This window comes from Chiloscyllium plagiosum, unplaced genomic scaffold (genome assembly GCF_037043375.1).
Source record: "Chiloscyllium plagiosum isolate Xiang-an unplaced genomic scaffold, Cpla_swu_hap1 HiC_scaffold_23, whole genome shotgun sequence".
NCBI lineage: Eukaryota > Metazoa > Chordata > Chondrichthyes > Orectolobiformes > Hemiscylliidae > Chiloscyllium > Chiloscyllium plagiosum.
Genome location: NW_028270161.1, coordinates 57,504,882 through 57,528,218, shown reverse-complemented (window position 1 = coordinate 57,528,218; position 23,337 = coordinate 57,504,882). Strand labels below are relative to the sequence as shown.

Genomic DNA, 23,337 nt, shown 5'->3' with positions numbered 1-23,337 from the left:
AACTGCTTCCAATGAAACTTTTTTTAAAAGAAGATGATATTCCTCTCAAACCACGGTTCTGCTCTAAATTATTACACCTGGCCAAGTCCATATCCAATGTGGATCATAAGTTTTTGCAATTACCAAGGCAGGAGATGTAGTAGAACATCATTTACAGAGTGTCTCCCTCATTCAAAGGAACTGAGCAGAGCTAACCCCTTCAGAGGTGATACTTGCATCCAGTTCTCCAGCAGAGCTCCAATGTAATTCCAGTGAAAATGTCAACATCAACTTAATAGCCACAATGTCAAAGCATAAGATATTGAAATGGTACCAAGAGGGGCCTGCCATGGTTAGATGATTACTTAATAATATCAGAAGACTGTAAGAAATCAAAGCAGAAGCAGGTCATTTAGCCCCATGAAACAGCTCAATTAAGGCTAATCTTTTCCCTCAACTCTACTTGCTTTACAATCCCCATAAACCTTGATCTTTCTTGTATGCCAAAAAGATATCAAACTTAGACTTGAATCTTCTCAATGACTGAACATCCATAGCTCTCTAGGTTACAAAATTCCAAAAATTTACAAACCTTTGTATATATTGATAATGGGATGGATATTGTACATGCATAGCTAGCTAGATGGTACATCTTCCCATGGGATTTCTCACATCCACTGAGTGCCTCCATCAGGGCAGCACTTCCTCAGTATTGTACTGAAATGACAGCCTCTGCTCAAGTTATAGGAGTGGGACTGGGAACAAAAAAGAGGGCTTGGAAAACCCAGTGAGTTAAGCAGCCTCTGTGAAGAAACAGAGAGTTAACATTCAGATCAATGACCTGGATGCTGAAAAGGCCTGCTGAACGGAAACATTAAAATTGTATTTTGCTTCTAAGCTAGAGTTAGCTACCTGACTCAGATGCACTTTGCGAATATTTGGTCTACAATTCATGTGTTTTAGTAATATAACTTCTGATTTATGAAATTAAAGTTTATAGGTACAAAATTGGATAACTGCAACCAAAACACTTTTATGTTCAAGTAATGTTGCTTTAAGGGGTTAAGAAACAAAGATAATTAACATGCTGGACTTTAATGGTTGTCAGACACCTAAAATGAATGGTCATCCAGAATGCTAATCATATTTGTTTTGTAGAATCACAAGAGACAGAACTCTAAAAACAGTAGGTAACCTACTTCACTGGATCTGCAATAACAAGGGAGTTTGAACCAAATTGGCTGAAAAGAATTCAGTAAGGCCTAAAGGTCAGACTAAGAATAGCTCAGAGCAGGCTATGTTATCATGGAGATGAGTGGCACTTAGGAAAGTTCTCTGGTTTAAATTTATCTGGGTGAGAATTCGCTGGGAGATGTTAGCTGCAGTTTGAAACTGGAAGAGTATTAAAACAAAAAAATGTCTTCAAGTAGCCTGAAGCTATTAGCAGACTCCTGGAGTTAGGACAAGAGAAGTCTCTGGAGCCTTTGATAGTTCAGTGCAGCCAAGAATGCCAGAAAGAAGCCCTTAAAAGGAGCATTTTCTTGATATAGCTGAGATTGATTGAAGCTTAGAGGAATAAGGGTGGTAGTTCATTGTAGCTAGCTTTTTGATAAAAGCTGAAATTGTGTCAGCGATTGTGTATATGGTAGCAATAACAAGCTGTGGGGAATCTGTCTCTGGGGAAGAAATTAAATGAGCAGTCATTGAGACATTGGAGTCAGAAAGGTTTCAAAGGCATTCCAAAGTCAGAGGTTTGAAACTGAAGAATTTGGAGCACTCGTTAAAGAGATTGAATTTAAATTGGATTTAGTGACCCACAGGTCAGTAACATCTATGTAGGTTCTGGATCAATGGTGCTGGAAGAGCACAGCAGTTCAGGCAGCATCCGAGGAGCTTCAGCAAAATCGACGTTTCGGGCAAAAGCCCTTCACACACTCACCAATTAAAGTCCAATCTCTAGGGTGCTTGACCACAGTTTCAGTGTTAACTCATGTTTAGCTCATGTTAATCTGGAATGTTCGAGTATGAGTTGTATACATAATGTAATTATTTTTATATTCTGACTTTGTGTAATAAACTTTAGCTCGTTTGATCAAAACCATGAAACCATGTGACTTTACTCTCTTGTTAAGTACTTAGAATCTCACACTTCATCCACTTTAAGCTAAATGTTATCGGCCCCTAACCAGAGTCTATCAAAAATGTGGATTTCTTGTCTGGGATCATAACATATGAGAGTGTTACTACTGAAACAAATACCCTTGGTAAACCACTTGTTTAATTATTCTCCTTCTGTTCTCAAACATGGACAGTTGGCAAATTTATCTGGCAACGCTCAATATCCAGGAATGCAGGGTAGCTTAATTAAATCAATGTGATAACTATGTTGACAATAGGACATAGATTGCCTTGAGCATTAGCAACCATGCAATGTGGACACATCCCTTACCTGATTAGATAGAACAGAAAGAATCAGTTCCAATTAAGCCTTGTCCCCTTACTGGAAGGGAGTTTGTTGTATAGACTGCACTTGATCCTAACCTGAAGCAGAGCCTAAATTCCTCTAGAATTCAATAGTACAAATGAAATAGGTGCTTTTAGCAAAATAATCCATGTGACTGGTACAAATACTTTTCAAATTTTATTTTTGTCTGCTTCTCCTCATCTAAATCAAAGGCTTCACTTTATGTAAGTGAGGTGCCACACTTACGGAGTGTTAGTCTGCTGAGATGTTGCAATCTTGAAGCAGTTATGGACTGTTGACCGATTGACCAAGTTCAAGGAGTCAGATTTAACAGCGAACTCAATAATGATTGGGTCTACAAGTAACAGACAAGAAGCACATGTTAAAGCATCTCACTTTGCAGAATGTTTTAACGCAGGATGGGCAGGTTGTGAGATTGATGGAAGCTTCTAGGGGTCAAGTGGTTTCAGAGTCTCAGGCCCAAGCATGTTGAAAACCTAGACTTCATTCATACTTCTGTGTTTCCCTCCGTTAGATTGTTTTAGAATCTTTTGCTGTACTGGGCACTGTGGTGATAATCAGATTTGAAATCGGGTAAATTACAAGGAATGTTCTGAAATTAGTACAACAGAGGGAAATCAATGGGGAGAAGAGAATAGTACCCCTCCCCAACAAAGTTGTGGACTGATCCAGGCCAAGTGGAGTAGAAGAGACAGAAATCCTGTGGGGACAGAAATCCTGTGGGGAGAAACAAAAGACCCCAAGGCATCTTTTTTGTCAGGAAGGGGTTTTCTGCTCTTATCGGCCAATACCTGTCCCTCTCCTGTCTCCATGCTGATTGTCACCTTCATGTACTGGAGGATTCAAGGCTCTTGGGGCCTCCCAACACAGAGTGTTAAAATGGCAGTGTGGTGTCAGACATCATTGGGCTGTGGCCGTTTCATTTCAATCAGGTGCACGCTTGCCTGCGAAGAGCAGTTGCACACTTTGAGAGTCATGGTGGTTCAAAAGGTGATGGGGCAGCAAAGTGCCCTAGGTGCCAACCACCACTATTTTAACGAGTTAAACTCTCCATGTGGGCTGGTTCAAAATCAGTTACACTACGGATGAGGATTATTCTGAGGGTTTGAGTATTTCATTGGCTGTAAATCTCATGATTTACAGCATAATTGATGCAATAACTGGAAAGCTTTGATCATGAATTAAAGAGAGGCCCCTTCTCTATTGATTTTAATGCTTGAATAGCCTCTGCTTTGCAGAACGGTCAGCACTTTAATCAGTTCAAGGATTTCCTAAAACCTGAGTCCTCCAGCTGGAATTAAATGCTGTGTTGGCTGAGTACCTGACTGCTGTTCAAGCTGAGCGTAGTTCTCGGAAACATTGCAGGGACATTCAGTTGTGAATTTGCCTGTGCAAATGACTTTCTTGTTTCCAATGTTCTTCAGCGTACACGTTGCATTTTGTTTAATGAAATTGTTGAATTTTGGTGTTACTTTGACTGTAAAGAGCTGGTAAAAAAAAGTTTGACATGAAAATACAATTACAGAATGCATCCACAGGCTTAATGCATTGCAACAACAACATTTTCTTTCATATTCTACAGTGTCTTTACCTAGAATTAATTACAATTTAGAAACAGTCCATTTGGCCAAGTGGTCTAGGATGGTCTTTATGCTTCATGCAAGATTCCTCCCACTCTTCTTCATTCAAAGGTATCAACATAGCCTTCAATTCCTTTCTCCCTCATTATTTTATTTAGCTTCTTATTAAATACAACCATGTTATTTTCCTCACTTACGCTATGCTGTAATCAGTAATGAGTTCCAAATTCTAACTGTTTTTTTTTAGTGACTGTCTTCAATTTAAGGCAACCTATTTTATGTTTCTCTGATAACCTTCACTATGTTTATCTTTCCAAACCTCCTCATGGTTTTTAAACACCTCTTTTGGTCACCTCCCAGTTGCTTCTTTTCCTAAAGAAGAAGCAACATAGGAAAATCAAAGTTTTCATCTTTTATGCAGTTTATTTATAAAAAATGGAGCTACGTCAGTATCTTGTGTCCTGCAGCTTATATGGTTGCATATAGTGATAATTCCAATTTTTCTGGCTTAATCTGGGCAATGTGATGGTAACTAGATTTGAAACTGGATAAAATACACAAGGAATTTGCTGCAAATGGACTAACTCATCTTCGATAATGGTTCAGACTTGAATGTAGGGGTTATGATTATGAAGTTTGCACATGATACAGGAATTGATCATGTGATAAAGAAGAAGGGAGCTTTGGACTGCAGGAAAATATCCGCGAACTGTTCTGGTGAGCAGAAAAATGACAAATTGAATTCAATCTAGGGAAGTGTGAGGTACATGGAGTTGTAGGACACAGATGTACAGAGGAATATAAGGATCTTGGGTAGTATGTCATTGAGTCCTAGACGTCTACAGCACAAGGAAAAGCCCTTTGGTCCATCAAGTCTGCACCATTCAAAAACAACTACCTAATTATTCTAATCCAACTTTCCATCACTTGGCCCATAGCTTTGTCTGCCTTGGGCAGGAGAAGGCATGAGGATAGGATTGAGAAACATGTCAGCCATGACTGATGGGCCAATTGGCCTATTTCTGCTCCTACATGTTTTGGTCTTATGGCATCACAAGTGCATGTCTAAATACCTTTGAAATGTATGACCGTTTCTGTCCACACCACCCTTACAGACAGAAAGTTCCAAATTTCCACCTTCCTCTGGTGGAAACTGTTTTTCTCACATTTCCCCGAAATCTTACCTTAAATCTATGCCCCAGTCATTATTCACTTCATCAACGGGACACATTTCTTCCTGTCTACCCTGTCTATGTCCCTCTTAATAAACGAGTAGGTCATGCTGGAACTGTATAAACACCAGCGGGTTCCAGTGTGCATACTGTGTGCAGTTTTGGTCATTTGCAGGAAAGAGGTCATGACATTGAAGAGAACACAGAGGAGATTTAGAAGGAAGTTACCAGCAGTGAAGAATTACAGCTATGAAGAAAAGTTGGATAGTCACAGGGGTTGGTTCCTTTTGAAAATAGAAGGCTGAGGGAAGATTCAATTGCGGTGTATAAAACAATAATGAGCCTAGTTAGAGGAGATAGGAAAGATCTATTTCTATTGGCAGAGGGATGAATGACTAGGGGCATATATTTAAGGGAAAGGATAAAGGGATTTGAGGAACAAGAATTCCATCCAGATGTTTATGTTCCTTCTAATTTCTCCCATCACTGTGCCCATCCTCTGAGGCCTGTGTATGGTAGCAACTTGCAGAACCTGTATAATCGCTAACAGGGAACATTGCCAGCGGCTGGTAGAAATGTGGAATTCACCATCTAAAAGGTTGGCCCAGGCAGAAACCTTCATTGTATCAAGGAATAACTCAGATATGCACTTGACATTCCATAATAGACACAAGTGTGGACCCAAAGCTCTAACATGGGATTAGGCTGGCTAGCTGAATCGCTTCCTCCTTGCTGTGCTGCCATGTAATGGCCTGTTCAATGTTTCCTAATCATTCTAACCTCTAGATTCTGGTATGGCACTTGTAAATCTTATTTTTGCACCGTCTCCTACACCTCAATATACTTTAAATAATATGGTGTGCCAGTATGGTGTGCAGTGTTCTAGACAAGTCAAATTTCCGAGGTGGAATTCCAAATGTTTTGATTCATTACCTTTGTATTCTTGAAGGAAGCATCTATCGCCAATGGGCTTAAGGTTATGCTCAGGCAGTTGTTGATTCCATCTTTCATGGTAATGCAGGAATTTGAAAGAATGCTTTCACATTCAGTGGTAAAGAAGCACCTTTAAAAGATATGGTTTACACATTGTACTGAGTGAGAGTTATAAAGTGATATCCTCAATTCATAGCTTAAAGCTTGTGCAATGCCTAAGACATTAAATATTAGATAAATTGTTCATTTGTAATATGCATACAAGCTAATTTTAGGCTTCTGCCAATAAGTGGTTGGTATTTCAATATGTAACACATTGCAGATGGGTTTACATTTCTGTATATAACTGAGCATTGGAGAATAACTCCAAGGCATCCCTTTGGTTGACATCTCTCTACCAACCCAGACTGAGGAATACAGGAACAGGAGGACCCAGAAGGACCCACTTAACTCTTTGAGCCTGTCCTACCAGGCTGATCTACAATCTAACTCTAACCACTCACTTATTCCCATAGCCTGATGACAGTTGATTCACAAAACTCTACCAATCTCATTTAAAGACTAGTTACTGATCTAGCATTATGATGGAATGGCAGATGGGAATTCTATCACCCAGGTGTGATGAAGTGTTTTCCAATTTCATGGATGAAAAGTCAGGTTCCAATATTTTGACCATGCCTCGTAGTCTTAAAGTTGTAGAAATAGGTTCTCCCAATCTACCTTGAAGGTGTGGCACTGGAAAAGCACAGCAAATCAGGCAGCATCCAAGGAGCAGGAGAATTTATATTTGCACATAAGCCCTTCATCAGGAATGAGGCTTGTGGGCCAGGGGGCTCAGAGATAAATGGGAGGGGGTGTGGGGCTGGGGGGAGGTAGATGAGATTGTGAAAGATTGATGGAGGTGGGGGAGAAGGTGATGGGTCAGAGAGGAGGGTATAGCGGGTGGGATGGGAAGGGCAATGGACAGGTAAAGAGGGCGATGCTGAGTTGGAGGCTTGGGACTGGGATAAGGTGGGGGGAGGGGAAATGAGGAAACTGGTGAAATTCACATTAATCCCATGTGGTTGCAGGGTCCCAAGGCAGAAGATGAGGCACTGTTCCTCCAGGCATCAGGTGGTTAGGGTTTGGTGATGGAGGAGGCCCAGGACCTGCATGACCTTGGTGGAGTGGGAGGGAGAGTTGAAGTGCTCAGCCACAGGGCGGTGGGAATGGTTGGTGCTGGCATCCCAGAGATGTTCCCTGAAATGATCCAAAAGTTGCTGTCCAGTCTCCCCAATGTGCAGGAGACCACATCGGGTGCAACAGATATAGCAGATGACATTTCTATAAGAGAGGTAAATTCTTGTCAGATGTGGAATGATCCTTTGGGGCCTTGGATGGAGGTTGAGGGGGGAGGTGTGGGCACAGGTTTTGCAATTCTTGTGGTGGCAGGGGAAGGTGCCAGGAGTGGGGTGTGGACTGGTTGACTGGTTGGGGGGGGGGGGCGTGATCGTGGATCTGACAAAGGAGTCACAGAGGGAATGGTCTTTCTAAAATGCAGATAGAGATGGGGAGGGAAACATATCCCTCGTGGTGGGGTCCATTTGTAGGTGGTAGAAGAGGTGGAGGATGATGTGATGTATCTGGAGGTTGGTGGGTTGGAAGATGAGAACCAGGGGGTTCTGTCTTTGTTGCAGTTGGAGGGATGGGGTTCAAGAGCAGAGGTGCGGGAAGTGGAGGAGATGCACTGGAGTGCATTGTCAACCACGTGGGAGGGGAAATTGCAGTCTTTGAAGAAGGAGGGCATCTGTGATGTTCTATGGTGGAATTGGTCATCCTGGGAACAGATGCGGTGGAGGCAGAGGAATTGGGAATAAAAGATGGCGTTTTTACAGGTTACGGGATGGGTGGAGGTGTAGTCCAGGTAGCTGTGGGAGGTGGTGAGTTTGTATTAGATGTTCATAGTTAGTCAGTCACCGGAGATGGAGATGGAGAGGTCCAAGAAGGGGAGGGAGGTGTCCTAGTTATTCCAGGTGAATTTGAGGCCAGGGTGAAAGGTGTTAGTGAAGTTGATGAGCTGTTGAACGTCCTCATGGGAGCAAAAGGTAGCGCCAATACAGTCATCAATGTAGCGGAGGAAAAGATGGGGAATGGTGCCGGTGTAGCTGCAGAAGATGGACTGTTCCATGTACCTGACAAAGAGGCAGGCATATCTGGAGCCCATGTGGATGCCCATGGCTACCCCTTTGATTTGGAGGAAGTGAGAAGATTGGAAGGAAACGTTGTTGAGGATGAGGACCAGTTCAGCCAAACTCTGCCTCCCGGCCCACAAGCCTCATTCCTGATGAAGAGCTTATGCCCGAAACATCAATTCTCCTCTCTCCCAATCTACCTATCCGTCACTTTCTTAAAAAACTTCAGTCAAGTCACCGCAACCTTCTAAAGTTCAGGGAATGTCTTCTCATAATTTAAGTCCAGGGATAATTCTGGTCAACCCATCCAAGGCCAATGTAGCCTTCCCAAGGTGTGGTGCCTAGTATAACATTAGATGTGACCTAACTAAACCTGAAGCACAACTTGTACACTTTGTGTTCTAATCTTCTAGATATAAAGGCCAGAATTCCATGATTCCTTTTGTCTTGTTCAGTAATTGTTCATGATATTTTATTGAGGCATACTTGGACACCATGCTGTCTCTATGACTTGCTGATGTATGCAATACGCTGTAAGACTGGCTGCAGAGATTTTTATTGGGCAGTCCAGTATTCTGAAAACTAAGTGGATAATGCAAGTTGACAATGAAGAAGAAAATGGTTAGAATAGTGGCCTAGGAATTAGAATGGGGCAGTTACCATTCTCTTGGTAATGTGCACATGGAAATTTAGAGGCTCAAGAATTGATGGAAGTTGGTCATTGGGCTGGGAATTGGGTCTTGAACCCTTTCATTGGCCACAGCTCAAGTTGTGTTCACTAGTGGAAGTCTCCACAGGTAGCATCCTTGAAAGTATAGTATAAGAAGTACAGTGTAGATTGACCAGAATTATCCCTGGACTTAAAATTACAAGAGGGGTGTTAGATTGGCATGTGACAAAGCATCAATCATTCCTGTGGTGTTGACAACCACTTCTGCTCCACTTGACTCCACAGGAAGAGTTAAAGTAAACTTCATCTTGTCATAGAAACATCAATATTCTACAATGAAAAGGAGTCATCATTTTTACCCAGTCTGGTCTATGCAGCTCTCTGAATACCCCTCCTCTTTATGGACTAGCTGACATCCCAAGAATATAAGGGTTTTTTTTTAATGAAGGGAAAATAAGAGTGACAAGAAAGTACATGTCATGTTAAACATAAATCTTACATGAAAATGTGGGGGGAAATAAAATTTTAAAATATGTTTCACATTGAGGGAGTTATTTAAATGTAATACATGGGTCTAGCAACAGCTATTACCAAAGAAATTATAAATCCATTTTGATCAGGACCACAAGAAATTTCAAAGTAGGCCATTTTGAAATTTCACACAAATTGGAAATTCAGGGGATACAAATGATTTTTTATCCCAAGAACTGAGAGAAAGATTGAGATAGGTGGCAGAAGTAGTACACTCCAAAAATCAGCCAGTCTAAAGGGGATGAGATTTTTGGGACAAGAGGATAAATTTTTGTTCTTATTTTGTTACAAATTGGAGCAACACGAATGACACGTGAGCAGTATCTTGTGAGACTGTTATTTAACTTGTAACTACCTATATAACAGAAACAGACCTTTTCTTCACAATGTGCCAATCACAGTATGGATCCTGTGCAGACAAGCAATCAGTGCAGGATTTGTATTGTGTACAGTTAGCCACTTTTATCCTTCTCACCTATGGACACAAATAGAAAAACACAGTTTAGATCGCATCTCCATCACCTGAGGGATAATTCACATTTTGTCTCGTTCGAATTAGCTCCAGAAGAAATGTCATGATGTAGACAGAGAAGGCTGCATTTATTGTCAGTGCCACTACTGAGTTGTGCAATTAGCACACAAATGCAGGAACACATTGTCAGCATTCTTTGTCACTGTCTAGCAACAGAACAGCAGCTGCCTGTCATAGAGGTGGTGCTGCCCTTGTGGTCACATTGCCTGGAATATGTGACCCTGTTACAATGGACAATCAGGAACAAATTCATAGATTCACACAATGCAGATAAGGTCATTCGGCCCATTGAGTGTGCACTGACATAACCACTAAAAGTGTACTAACTCCACATTCCTGCACTTGTCCCATACCTTTGAATGTTATGATATTTAAGTACTCATCGAAATATTTTTGAAGGTTGCAAGGTTTCCAACCTCCCACTACCTTCCCTGGCAGTGCATTTCAGATTCCCAGCACCTGCTGAGTGAAAAGGTTTTTTTTCCCGAATCCCCTCTGAATCTCCTGCCCCTTACCCTAAAACCATGCCCTCTTGTGTTTGACCCCTCAACCAGGAGGAACAGCAGCTCTCTATTCACCCTCATAATTTTTTATATCTCAATCACGTCCCCCCTCAATCTTCTCTGCTCTAAAGAAAACAATCCAAGCCTATCTAATCTCTCCTTATAGTTTAATTTCTCCATCCCAGGCAAAATCCTGTTGAATCTGCTCTGTAACCCCTCTACCACATCCTTCCTGTAGTGAGGTAACTAGAACTGCACATAGTACTTCAACTGTGGTACAACTCTAACATTACCTCCCTGCTCTTGTATGCCATGACTAATGAAAGCAAGTGTCCTATATGCCTTCTTAACTATCCTATTCAGTGCTCTGCTGACTTCAGGGATCTGTGAATAATTACCCCAAGATCCTTCTGTACTTCTAAACTACCCAGTGTCCTGCCATTCATTAAATACTGCCTCACCTCATTTCTTCTTCCACAGTGCATCACCTCACACTTATCAGGGTTAAATACCACCTGCCACTGGTCTGCCTATCTGACAAGTTGAAACTTTATTGCTGGAACAGCACAGCAGGTCAGGCAGCATCCAGGGAACAGGGGATTCGACGTTTCGGGCACAGGCCCTTCTTCAGGAAGAAGGGCCTGTGCCCGAAACGTCGAATCCCCTGTTCCCTGGATGCTGTCTGACCTGCTGTGCTGTTCCAGCAATAAAGTTTCAACTTTGATCTCCAGCATCTGCAGACCTCACTTTCTCCTGCCTATCTGACAAACCCATTTATATCTTCTAATATTCTCACTTAAACACAGTGCTTTCTAAACACAAGCTAGCTTACAAACAGCTGTTTTGGGGGAATCTCCTGTGATAATGTTGAAGTTGTGAAGCAGCCTTTACCCATCAGTGTGGAGATGGAAACACTGACCTTTGGGGTCTGAAATATTCTACTTTACATTATGTTTGTGTAGTTGGATCTTTTTGCTTATCATATAGCTTTTCTTTTCCTTTGAAGAAATAAATAGCCTCCTTATCCTTGTTGTGAAAATCAAGCACTTCACACATCTGTGGATCTATGGAATTTAATTTGCTGATTGCCTCTAATTCTGCAAATTTTTCAAGTGCTTCTGTATTTGAGTGCAGTCCGCATTCTTGCCTACACTGCCCCAGCTACCTGTCCCACTTGTGAAACTCATAAGTTGCATTCTTATGGACACAGCAAAATACAAACTATAGGTCAATGGGGTGGTACAGTGGTTAGCACTGTTGCCTCACAGCATCAGGGTCCCAGGTTCAATTCCAGTCTTGGGTGACTGCCTGTGTGGAGTCTGCACATCTCCCTGTGTCTGCGTGGGTTACCTCCCACAGTCCAAAGATATACAGCTCAGGTGGATTGGCCATGCTAAATTGCCCATAATGTTGTGTACATTAGTCAGAGGGAAATGGGTCTGGGTGGGTTACTCTTCAGAAGGTTAGTGTGGATTTGTTGGGCTGAAGGGCCTGTTTCCGCACTGTAGGGAATCTAATCTAAACACTGTGCTTCAGGAGTGGGTTCATTGCTAGTTATTTGCAGGAAAGGCAGATAGAAAAATATTTTATGCTTCTGCACACTGAATATAAAACATCAGCCTTTCCTCAGTTGCACAATTTACTATTTTAAGAATGAGCTGATGTTAATGATAGTGATCTAAGTAAGACCCCAGCATAAGATACATATCTCAATGGCATGCTGAACTCACTGGTCTATAATCTTCTGTTCTTAAAAACAAAAGACATGAATCTGATTGGCAATGGGGCACACAGGCTGTATTCAGCTCGTTATGGAATGATTCATAGATTCATAGAGCACAGAAAAAGCCCTTTGGCCCATCGAGTCTGTGTCAACAAAACTATCACTAAAAGTGCAGACTAATGGTGCCTAACCAAGGCATTATATTACAGAGAAACATGTTTTAATATATGTTCACATTTACTGCAGTAAAGCAAGAACCATATGCCAGCAAAAGACAAGGTCCTTTTACAATCAAATAAAGGCAACGACAGAGGCATGAGGGTGGAGTTGACCAAAATTGACTGGGAGAGGAGCCTAGCAGGAAAGACAATGGAACAGCAATGGCAGAAGTTTCTGGGAGTAATTCGAGAGACACAGAAAAAATTCATCCCAAAGAAAAAGAAGCATACCGAATGGGGGAAGAAGCAACCATGGCTGACCAGGGAAGTCAGGGACAGCATAAAAGCAAAAGAGAAAGCATATAATGTGAGGAAGGGCAGTGAGAAGCCTGAGGATTGGGAAGCCTTCAAAGGCCGACAGAGGACAATGAAGAAAGAAATAAGGAGGGAGAGAATTAAGTATGAGGGTAAGCTCGCCAGTAATATTAGGGAAGATTGCAAGAGTTTCTTTATATATATAAAAGGCAAAAGAGAGTCAAAAGTGGACATTGGGCCACTGGACAATGTGTTGTTGAATCTTTTTGCTTCTCATGTAGTTTCTCTTTTCCTTTGAAGAAAGAAATAGCCTCTTTATCCCTGCTGTGAAAATCAAGCACTTCACACATCATAGATCTATGGAATCTATTTTGCTGATTGCCTCTAACTCTGCAAATGTTTCATGTCCTTCTGTATTTGAGTGCAGTCCACATTCTTCCCTACACTGCCACTTCCTCCAGACCAAAGGAGTATCCATGGGCACCTGCATGGGCTCCAGTTATGCCTGCCTCTCATTGGATACATTGAACAGTCCATCTTCCACAGTTAGACCAGCACCATTCCTCATCTTTTTCTCCGCTACATCGATGACTGTATTGGTGCCACCTCATGCTCCCACAAGGAGGTTGAACAGTTCATCAACTCCACAAACACCTTCCATCCTGACCTCAAGTTCACCTGAACCATCTTGGACACCTCCCTCCTCTTCCTGGACCTCTCCACCTCCATTTCCCGCTCAACATGGACATCTACTTCATATCCAGCGACTCCCACAGCTACCTGGACTACACCTCCTCCCACGCCCCCTCCCATAGAAACAATATCCCTTACTCCCGCCTCTGCCCCATCTGCTCCCCAGAGGATCAATTTCATTCCAGAACATCCTGGATGGCCACCTACTTCAAGGTCCACAATTTCCCTCCCACGTAGTCAATATTGCCCTCCAGAGCATCTCCACCACTTCACCTACCTCCACCCTTGAACACCACCCCTCCAACCACAACAAGGATAGAAACTCCCTGGTCCACACCTTCCACCCCACCAACCTCCAGATACATCCTCAGCCATTTCTACCACCTCTAGTCAGATCCCACTACCAGAGATGTATTTCCCTCCCTCACCCCTATCTGTGTTCTGGAGAGACCATTCCCTGTGCGACTCCCTTGTTAGATCCACGACTTCCACCAACCCACACTCCACTCCTGGCACCTTCCTCTGCCACCACAAGATGTGTACAACCTGCACCCACACCACCCCCTCACCTCTGTCCAAGGCCCCGAAGGATCCTTCCACATCCAGCAGAGATTTTCCTGCAACTCCAAACACCTCATCGAATGTGTCCATTGCTCTCGATGTGGTCTCCTTTACATTGGGGAGACATGATGCCAACTTGCGGAACACCTCAGAGAACATCTCCGGGACAGATGCACTAAACAACCCCAACGCCCTGTGGCCGACCACTTCAACTCCCCTTCCCACTCTGCCAAAGACATGCAAATCCTAGGTCTCTTCCACTGCCAAATTCTAGCCACCTGACCACTGGAGGAAGAACACCTCAACTTCCACCTTGGGACCCTGCAATCACAAGGAATCAATGTCAATTTCACCAATTTCCTCATCTCCCCTGCCCCCACCTTATCCCAGATCCAATCCTCCAACTTGGCACTGCTCTCTTGAACTGTCCTACCTGTCTAACCTCCTTCCCACCTATCTGCTCCACCCTCCACTTCGACCCATCACCATCACTCCTCACCTTCACCTACCCATCGTATTCCCAGCTATCTCCCCCCTCCAGCCCCAACCCCCTCCCAGTTATCTCTCAGCCCCCTTGCACCTCCCCCTCCCCAACATTCCTGATGAAGAGCTTATGCTTGAAATGTTGACTCTCCTGCTCCTCGGATACTGCCGTGTTTTTCCAGTGCCACGCTTCTAAACTCTGATCTCCAGCATCTGCAGGCCTCACTCCCTCCTGAAGAAAGATTTAGACAAGTTAGGAGAGTGGCCTAAGAAGTGGCAGATGAAATACAATGTGGGAAAGTGTGAGGTCATGTACTTTGGTGGGAAGAATACAGGCATGGACTATTTTCTAAATGTCAGAAATCAGGAGTACAAAGGGACTTGGGAGTCCTAGTTCAGGATTCTCAAGGTAAACTTGCAGGTTGAGTTGGTAGTTAGGAAGGCAAATACAATGTAGTCATTCATCATGAGAGGACTAGAATATAAAACAGGGATGTACTTCCGAGGCTTTGTGAGGCTCTAGTCAGACCACAGTTGGTGTATTGCAAGCAATTTTGTGACGCATACTTCGAGAAGGATGTATTGGCCTTGCAGCTCGTCCAGAGGGGATTCACGACAACAATCGCAGGAGTGAAAGGTTTAACATATAAGGAACGTTTGACGACTCTAGGACTATACTCGATGGAGTTTAGAAGGATGATGGGGGATCTGATTGAAACTTACAGAATACTGAACGGCCTGGACAGAATGGACATTGGGAAGATGTTTCCATTGCTGAAAAATGTGTTGCTGGAAAAGCGCAGCAGGTCAGGCAGCATCAAAGGAGAATCTTTCCTGAAGCAGGCCTTGTGCCCGAAACGTCAATTCTCCTGCTCCTTTGATGCTGCCTGACCTGCTGCGTTTTATCAGCAACACATTTTTCAGCTCTGATCTCCAGCCTCTGATCTGCAGTCCTCACTTTCTCCTCCAAGATGTTTCCATTGGCAAGAGAGATGAGGACCCGAGGTCACAGCCTTAGAGTAAAGAGAAGACTCTTTAGAACAGAGATAAGGAGAAAATTCTTTAGCCAGAGAGTGGTGAATCTATAGAACTTATTGCCACAGAGGGCTGTTTAGAAGCCAGGTCATTGAGTATATTTAAGACAGAGATAGATCCCCTTGATTGCCAAAGGGATCAAAGGTTACGGGGAGAAAGCAGGAAAACGGAGTTGAAAAACCTATCAGCCATGAGAGACTCAAAGAACAAAAAACAAAGAAAATTTACAGCCCAGGAACAGGCCCTTCGGTCCTCCAATGCTGAGCCAATCCAAATGTATTCTCTAAACCTGTCAGTCAATTCCTAAGCATCTGTATCCCTCTGCTCCCCACCTACTCATGCATTTATCTAGACACATCTTGAATGAATCTACCGTGCCTGCCTCTACCACCCCTCCTGGCAACACGTTCCAAACACCCACCCCCTCTGTGTGAAGTACTTGCCATGTGTATCCCCCTTAAACTTTCCACCTCTCACCTTGAAAGCATGACCTCTGGTTATTGAATCCTTCACCCTGGGAAAAAGCTTGTCTCTATCCACCCTGTCTATACCCTTCATGATTTTGTAAACCTCAATCAGGTCCCCCCTCAATCGCCTTTTTTCTAATGAAAATAAACATAACCTACTAAACCTTTCTTCATAGCTAGCACCTTCCATACCAGGCAAAATCCTCGTAAACCTTCTCTGCACCCTCTCCAAAGTATCCACATCCTTTTGGTAATGTGGCGACTAGAACTGTACACAGTATTCTAAATGTGGCCGAACCAAAGTCTTGTACAAGTTTAACATGATTTGCCAGCTCTTATACTCAATACCCCGTCCAATGAAGGCAAGCATACCATATGCCTTCTTGACCACTCTATCCACCTGTGCAGCAACCTTCAGGGTACAATGGACCTGCACTCCCAGATCTCTCTGCCCATCAACTTTTCCCAAGGCTCTTCCATTCCTTTATAATTTGCTCTAGAATTAGTCTTGCCTAAATGCATCACCTCACACTTGATAGGCCGAATGATCTAATTTCTGCTCCTATGGTCTTATGGTCTTATTATCAAGTATGATAAATCCAACAGTGCCAATTATTGCCTTAACAGTCTACTCCCCATGACCAAGCAAAGGATGGAAGGTATTGTCAACAGTACTGTCAAGGGGAATCTACACAGCAATAACCTGCTCACTGACACATAGCAACTAGACTCCAGAATGCATTACAGCCTTAATCCAACTTGGGAAAAGGAACTGAACTCAACAAATGTATGATTGCACTTAACATCAAAGCTACATTGGACAGAGGTTGCCATCAAACAGCCTAATTTTCAATAAAAATATCTATATAAAACAAAAACCTTGTAATGTAATGATTCTCATGTAGGACACCCTCTGCTGACTGGAAGTCCATCACCAGCCCAAGGAGTTCACTGCAGGAGATCCTCAGAGTAGTTTCCTAGGCCAATTGAGCTCCAATTGTTGACTTTCCTTTTGTCATAAAGTTAGAAGTAGGGATTTTTGCCAATGATTACACAATTTTCAGCGTCATTCGCTGCTCCTCAGATACTGAAGTAGGCTATGTCCATATGCAGCACACATGGGCAACATTCGGTCCATCATGTCTGTGACATCCCAATCTGACCTAGTCCCATTTGCCAGCATTTGGCATATATCCCTCTAAACTCTTGCCATTCATGTACCCATCGAGATGCCTTTTAGATATTTTTAATAGTACCCACCTCCAAATCTCTTCTTGTAGCTTGTTCCATATTCTATGTAAAAAAGTTACCCCTCAGGTCCTTTTTTAATCTTCCCCTCTCACCTTAAACCTATGCCCTGGAGAGTGAACGGGGTAGGTCATTTTCTCCCAGGAGTTTCAGAGGCTGAAGAATGACCTTAGAGAGGATTTCAAAATCATGAGGGGCATAGATAAGGTAAATAGCCTTGGGCTTTTACTCAGGTTGGGGCTTCCTCTGGGACAAAGCAGGCAACTTCACTAACGTTCCATCTACCATTTTCAATATCCACTCCCTTCCCCAATGCCAAATAGCAGCAGTATGTGTTATTTAAAAGGCCACTCCAATACCTAACCAAGACTCCTTCAACAACAAATTCTACATACACGACCTCCACCACCTAGCCAGCAGATAGATGGAAATATCATTCTATGCAAGATTCTCATTAGGTTGCAAACTATCCTGATTGCAAGTAAATTGCCATTTCTTCACTGTGGCCAGGTCTAGATCCTGGAACTCCCTTCGTAACAACACTGTTGTGAATATACCGGCCCAGGAAAGCAGATTTTTGTCACCTTTGTAATGGCAATTAAGTACAGGTAAAGACATGTCTTCCATGATGGTGGCATGGTGGCTCATTGTTTTAGCACTGCTGCCTCACGCTGTCAGGAATATTTCCCCATGTCCGTGTGTGTTTCCTCTGGGTACTCCAGTTTCCTGCCACAGTCCTAAGATGTGCAGGTTAAGTGGATTGGCCTTGCCATATTGACCATAGTTGACAGTGTGGTCCTGGAAAAGCACAGCTGGTCAGGCAGTATCCGAGGAGCATGACCTGCTGTGCTTTTCCAGCACCACACTCTCGACTCTGATCTGCAGCATCTGCAGTTCTCACTTTTGCCTAAATTGACCATGGTGTTCAGGGCTGTGTAGGTTAGGTTAGCCATATGGAATGCAAGGTTACAGGGAAAGGGGAGGGGGTATCTGGGTGGGATGATCTTCAGACAGTTGGTGTGGACTTGATGGGCTGTACGGCCTGCTTCCACACTGTAGGGATTCTATGATGACAGAATGAAGGCAGGTTTCCACTCACCTCCTTCTCAGGCAGCTAACAAACAGAGAACCTAGGTTGTAAATCTGGAACAGTTTTAAAAATACTTTAGAATAAATGTCATGGATCGAAACTCTCAAATAAATTGGATCCAAGCAAGGAGCCAAAGATGCTAGGATGAAGTCAGCGGGCAGAGGACATCTATAACTGAACACATGATACATTCCTGTACACAAAGCAGATTGAAAAGGAAGTAGCAAATTTCCACACCTCTCTAAGAATTCCTCAAAAGCAACAAACCCTTTGAAGAATTGAATATTGATGAGAAATGTATTTATTCCATGAAAGATGGCTGACTTGGAACACTGGGTAATATTTTCTGCTGTCGCTGGTCCTGAGCTTGAAGACAGGATGGTGATGCAACTGGCCATTGAATTATTTCCACCTCTGTCTGAATGAAGCTTTGGGTGAGAAGACTCATGGTTAATCGACCCAACTCACCACAAACTGAGGCCCTCAAGCGGTCATTTGACCTGGTTAAATCCCACCACTATTCGTGTTACCTTATCTTTAGATAGGCTTTTCATCAGGTGATAAACCATGTAGCCAGCACGTCAACCCTGGTGAGGGAGTGCTCCTTATGATCAAAGGCACTCACCCCCGATAGAGATATTGCACATTAGGAAGGGAGGGGTTCTTCCAGAGCCTCCTACCTGCCAAACCCATTGTACCCCTCTCTCCATGAACCCTGTCCACTGCACCCCCACCAGCATGTAGCTGGAGTACCCACTCTGTGATGTTAGGACACCGGTGCCTATACAGCAGCTCTCCCCAGGCAAGACCTCTACTCCCAGGGTCTTAATTCTAGGATAGGCCCACTGTTAGCTTCACCACTGCCCTGTTTGGTTTATAGTTCAGTGGACTTTCCCGTAAAGAGGCAGCATTTGTCCCTCTCAAGTCGGCTGCAATGGACTCTAACCTTTGCAAATATTCAGCCCATTAACTCTGTTTCTCTCTTCCCAGATTGCTTAGTAGATGAGTGTTTCTGGCATTTTCTCAGATTCCCAGCATCCTCAGTTTTTAACTTGTGTATCTATTTAATGTTGGCTTTGACCTACGTTTTGCAAACCTAGTCTCCATTAATGCCTATATGTTAAAAATGTTTCTATGCTCATTAACACTGAGCACTGGTATTTTATCTGCACAAATATGCCTTTATTACAAACATTAGGGCTATTCCTTCTATTCTCTATACCAAGATCTTCCTGACATAAATACAAGCAAATACTGTGGATGCTAGAAATCTGAAGCAATTCAGAAACTGGGCTGAATAGTGGTGATTAATATTGAAGCCACACAAATGCCAAGCAATGACCATCTCCAAAAAGAGTGTACCAATGACCCTTGATATTCAACAGTGTTCCCATCACTGAATCCCCCACTATGCTGAGGATTGCCATTGACCAGAACTCAACTGACTCACCACATAAATACACAAGCTACAAGAGCAGGTCAGAGACTAGGAATACTGCAGCGAGTGACTCACCTCCTGACTTCCAAAAGCCTATCCACCATCTATAAGGCACAAGTCAGGAGTGTGATGGAATACTCCCCACTTGCAACTGGGTGCAGCGCCATCAACACTCAAGAAGCCTGACACCAGCCAGGACAAAGCAGCTTGCTTGCAAGCACCACATCCACAAGCATTCGCTCCCTCCCACCACCGGCGCTCAGTAGTAGCAACATGTACTATGTACAAGACACACTGCAGAAATTCATCATAGTTCCTTAGATAGCACTTTCCAAACCCAAGACCACTTCTGTCTAGAAGGACAAAGGCAGCAGAAATATAGGAACACCATCCCCTGCAAATTCTCCTCCAAGCCACTTCCATCCTGACTTGGAAATATATCACTGTTCCTTAACTGTCGCTGGGTCAAAATCTTGGAATCCCCTCTCCAGTTGCATTGTGGGTCAACCTACAGCACGTGGACTGCAGCAGTTCAAGAAAACAGCTCACCACCACCTTCTCGTGGGTAACTAGGGATGGGCAATAAATGCTGGTCCAGCCAGTGATGCCTATGTCCCACAAGTGAATAAAAAAAAGTTAAGGGACCTGACAGGGTAGATGCTGAAAGGTTGTTTTCCCTTGTCTAAGGCCAGACGATATAATCTCTGAGTAAGAGGCTCACCCAGTTTGATCAGAGATAAAGAGGAATGCTTTCTTTCTCAGGAAGGTACTGAATCTGTGGAATTCCTACCCTAGAGAATTGTACAGGCTGAGTTGTTTATAGTCTGACCCAGGCAAACTTTTGCTCATAAGGGACTCTAAGGTTATGAGAAAAAGGCATGAAAGTGGAATTGAGGAGGATCTCATTGAATGGTAGAAAAGATTCAACATACAAAGCCATATTGTTGCTGCACTCCATTAAGCTTTTCTAATAGTATCCTATTCCTTTCTTAATAATAGACTTTAGCATTTTCTCTATCCACAGATATTAGGCTATTTGGCCTTTAAAAAAAGAAACTTGCCCTCCTGACCCATCTGACCTCCATGTAACTCCAGTCTGATGTCAATGTGGTTGACTCTAAAATGCCTTCCAAAATGGCACAGGTAGACATCCAATTATCCTAAACAGTGACCATCAGGGTAAGAAGATTGCCCACCACAACCTTCTCAGGGCAGCTCAGGATGGGTACTCCATGTCAAGAAGCAATTAATTAAGTTATTGCACGCAAATAGCAATGCTGTGATAGACAGGGAAATTATTAGCTCACCTCATTCTCAGATGCTAGGTACAGATAATTTGTGTCCAGCGGATCAAATATCACATTGTGAGAGATTGGGCTTTCACTCTCCAATTCAGACAGAACAGTCAGTCGAATTACATGTAGGGCCTTGTCCAGAATCATCTGTGTAGAAATGATAAAGTTAATGAATTTGCCTCAACATTCATATCATGAAGTATCCCACTTGGTTCATCTTCCTAAATGACAGCAGTGATTGCACTTTAAAAGTTCTTCATTGACTGTAAATCACTGAAGGACAACCCACAAAGAACATGATAATTGCTGGTGAACCTGTTCTATTCCTCACAGTTGAGGGATCAACACTAGCCAGGACACAGATTAAAATGCCTGCTCTTATTCAAAAGCGTGCTATGGGATACTTTATGTCCACCTGCTTGGGGCTTTGGATTTACGTCTTTTCTAGGCAGCACTCGCTCAGAACTGCACTAGAATGTCAGCCTGGATTCAGTGTTCAAGTCCCTACAACAATCTCCAGTCCTATGGTGATTCCTATCGCTAGCTGGCTAATCCTGTGATGCGGGAATGCAAACTCATGTCCACTATTTCTACTCCATCATATTATTGTCAGGGCATAGGCACGTTTGGGGCGGAGGGGGGGTTTGCCAGGCAAGGTGAGGCCATCACTGCAATCCTGTCACTCCCTTCTCACTTTAACGTCAGGCAAAGAGGGTGCATGTTTAAGACCACATTTAAATAGTCACTATCTCCATTTATCATCTGTAAAATGGCAATAGACTGAAGTTGTGGCTGGCTTTTCAATATAGTGCTCTGGGTGGTAGTGGTCATTGTTAATGGCTGTGCCTCCATCTCTGAGTTGCAAACTGCCAGTCAGTGAATATACAGAGGCCCTCTGATTTTCAGTCCAGTTATACTGCATTTAAGGAATAAATGTAACAAACATTGCTTCTGACCTTAATTAATTGTCCGTTGTCTGTCCCGAGAAACAAGACAATCCAGTCTTTCACAATTGTGGCCGACACTGAGAGTAGTCCGGGATATTGAAACACGGGTTCCTTGTTCATTGAAGTTAAGTTTATGATTCCTTTCTAAAAAAGTGATAAAATGTATCATAAGAAAATTATAATGTCACAATTGGAAATACTAAAGGAAAATTATAGAACATGAAATGCTTAGTAATAATCATTTATCTCTTTCTTGGTCTCCATTTCCCTCTCTCACTGTCTCTTCTCTTTTTCTATTTCTGTATCCCTCGTATTTTATCTGAGTGGCAGAGCAAAGTGTGAAGAGGACTGTGAAACTTTGCAAAGGGCCATAGGTAATTTAAGTGAGTGGGCAAAGCTCTAGCAGATGGAGTACAATGTTAATAAATGTGAAGTCATCCATCTCAGTAGGAATAACAATAAAAAGGACTATTATTGAATGGTAAGAAATTGCAGCATGCTGCTGTGCAAAGGGACCTGGGTATCCTTGTGCATGTATTACAGAAAGTTGGTCTGCTGATGCAACAGGTAATTAAGGCAAATGGAATTTTGCCCTTCATTGCTAAAGAGATCGAGTTTAAAAGCAGAGCGATTATGTTCCAGCCGGTGAGCCCTCACCTAGGGTACTGCAAGCAGTTTGGTCACTTTACTTGTGAAAGGATATACTGGCACTGGAGAGGTACAGAGGAGATTTACTAGGTTGATTCCAGAGTTGAGGGGATTGGCTTATGAAGAGAGACTGGGATTACATTCATTGGAATTTAGAAGAATGAGGGAGGACCTTATAGAAACATATAAAATTATGAAGGGAATAGACAAGATAGAAGTAGAGAGGATGTTTCCACTAGCGGGTGAAACTAGGAGAGTAGGGCATTATTTTAAAATTAATGGAGCAGATTTAGCACTGAATTGAGAAGGAACTTCTTTACCCAGAAGAAGTGAAGTGGTTGAGGCTTCCTCAGTAAACGTTTTTAAAGCTAGGACAAATAATTTTTTGAATGGTATAGGAATTAAAGGTTATGGTAAGAGGTGGGTAAGTGGAGCTCAGGCCACAAAACGATCAGCCATGATCTTATTGAATAATGGAGCAGACTCAAAGGGCCAGATGATCTACTCCTAGATCATCATCCAGGCATAGGGCTGCCCTCTCATTAAAGAGAGACGACCAGTGGTGACTTAACCTGAGGGTCAACATACCTCAGGGAAGGGGAGAGATTGAGAAAGAGAGCCCTTCATAATAACTCCAGCCAGTGATGGGAATCAAAACAACACTGTTAGCATCACAGTGC

General features: G+C 43.0%; 1 protein-coding gene across 2 annotated transcripts in view; it reads right to left on the bottom strand.

The window, feature by feature from the left end:
* Positions 1-23,337, bottom strand: part of plxnc1 (plexin C1) — a 129,813-nt gene that overhangs the window by 82,114 nt on the left and 24,362 nt on the right. For both annotated transcript variants that reach the window (XM_043713333.2, XM_087999708.1), the window contains exons 2-7: positions 22,019-22,153; positions 21,075-21,209; positions 9,896-9,996; positions 6,150-6,279; positions 3,786-3,951; positions 2,690-2,798 (exon numbers count right to left, since the gene is read on the bottom strand). In XM_043713333.2, the coding sequence (XP_043569268.2) occupies positions 2,690-2,798; positions 3,786-3,951; positions 6,150-6,279; positions 9,896-9,996; positions 21,075-21,209; positions 22,019-22,153 (776 nt within the window). The remainder of the gene's footprint in view (positions 1-2,689; positions 2,799-3,785; positions 3,952-6,149; positions 6,280-9,895; positions 9,997-21,074; positions 21,210-22,018; positions 22,154-23,337) is intronic.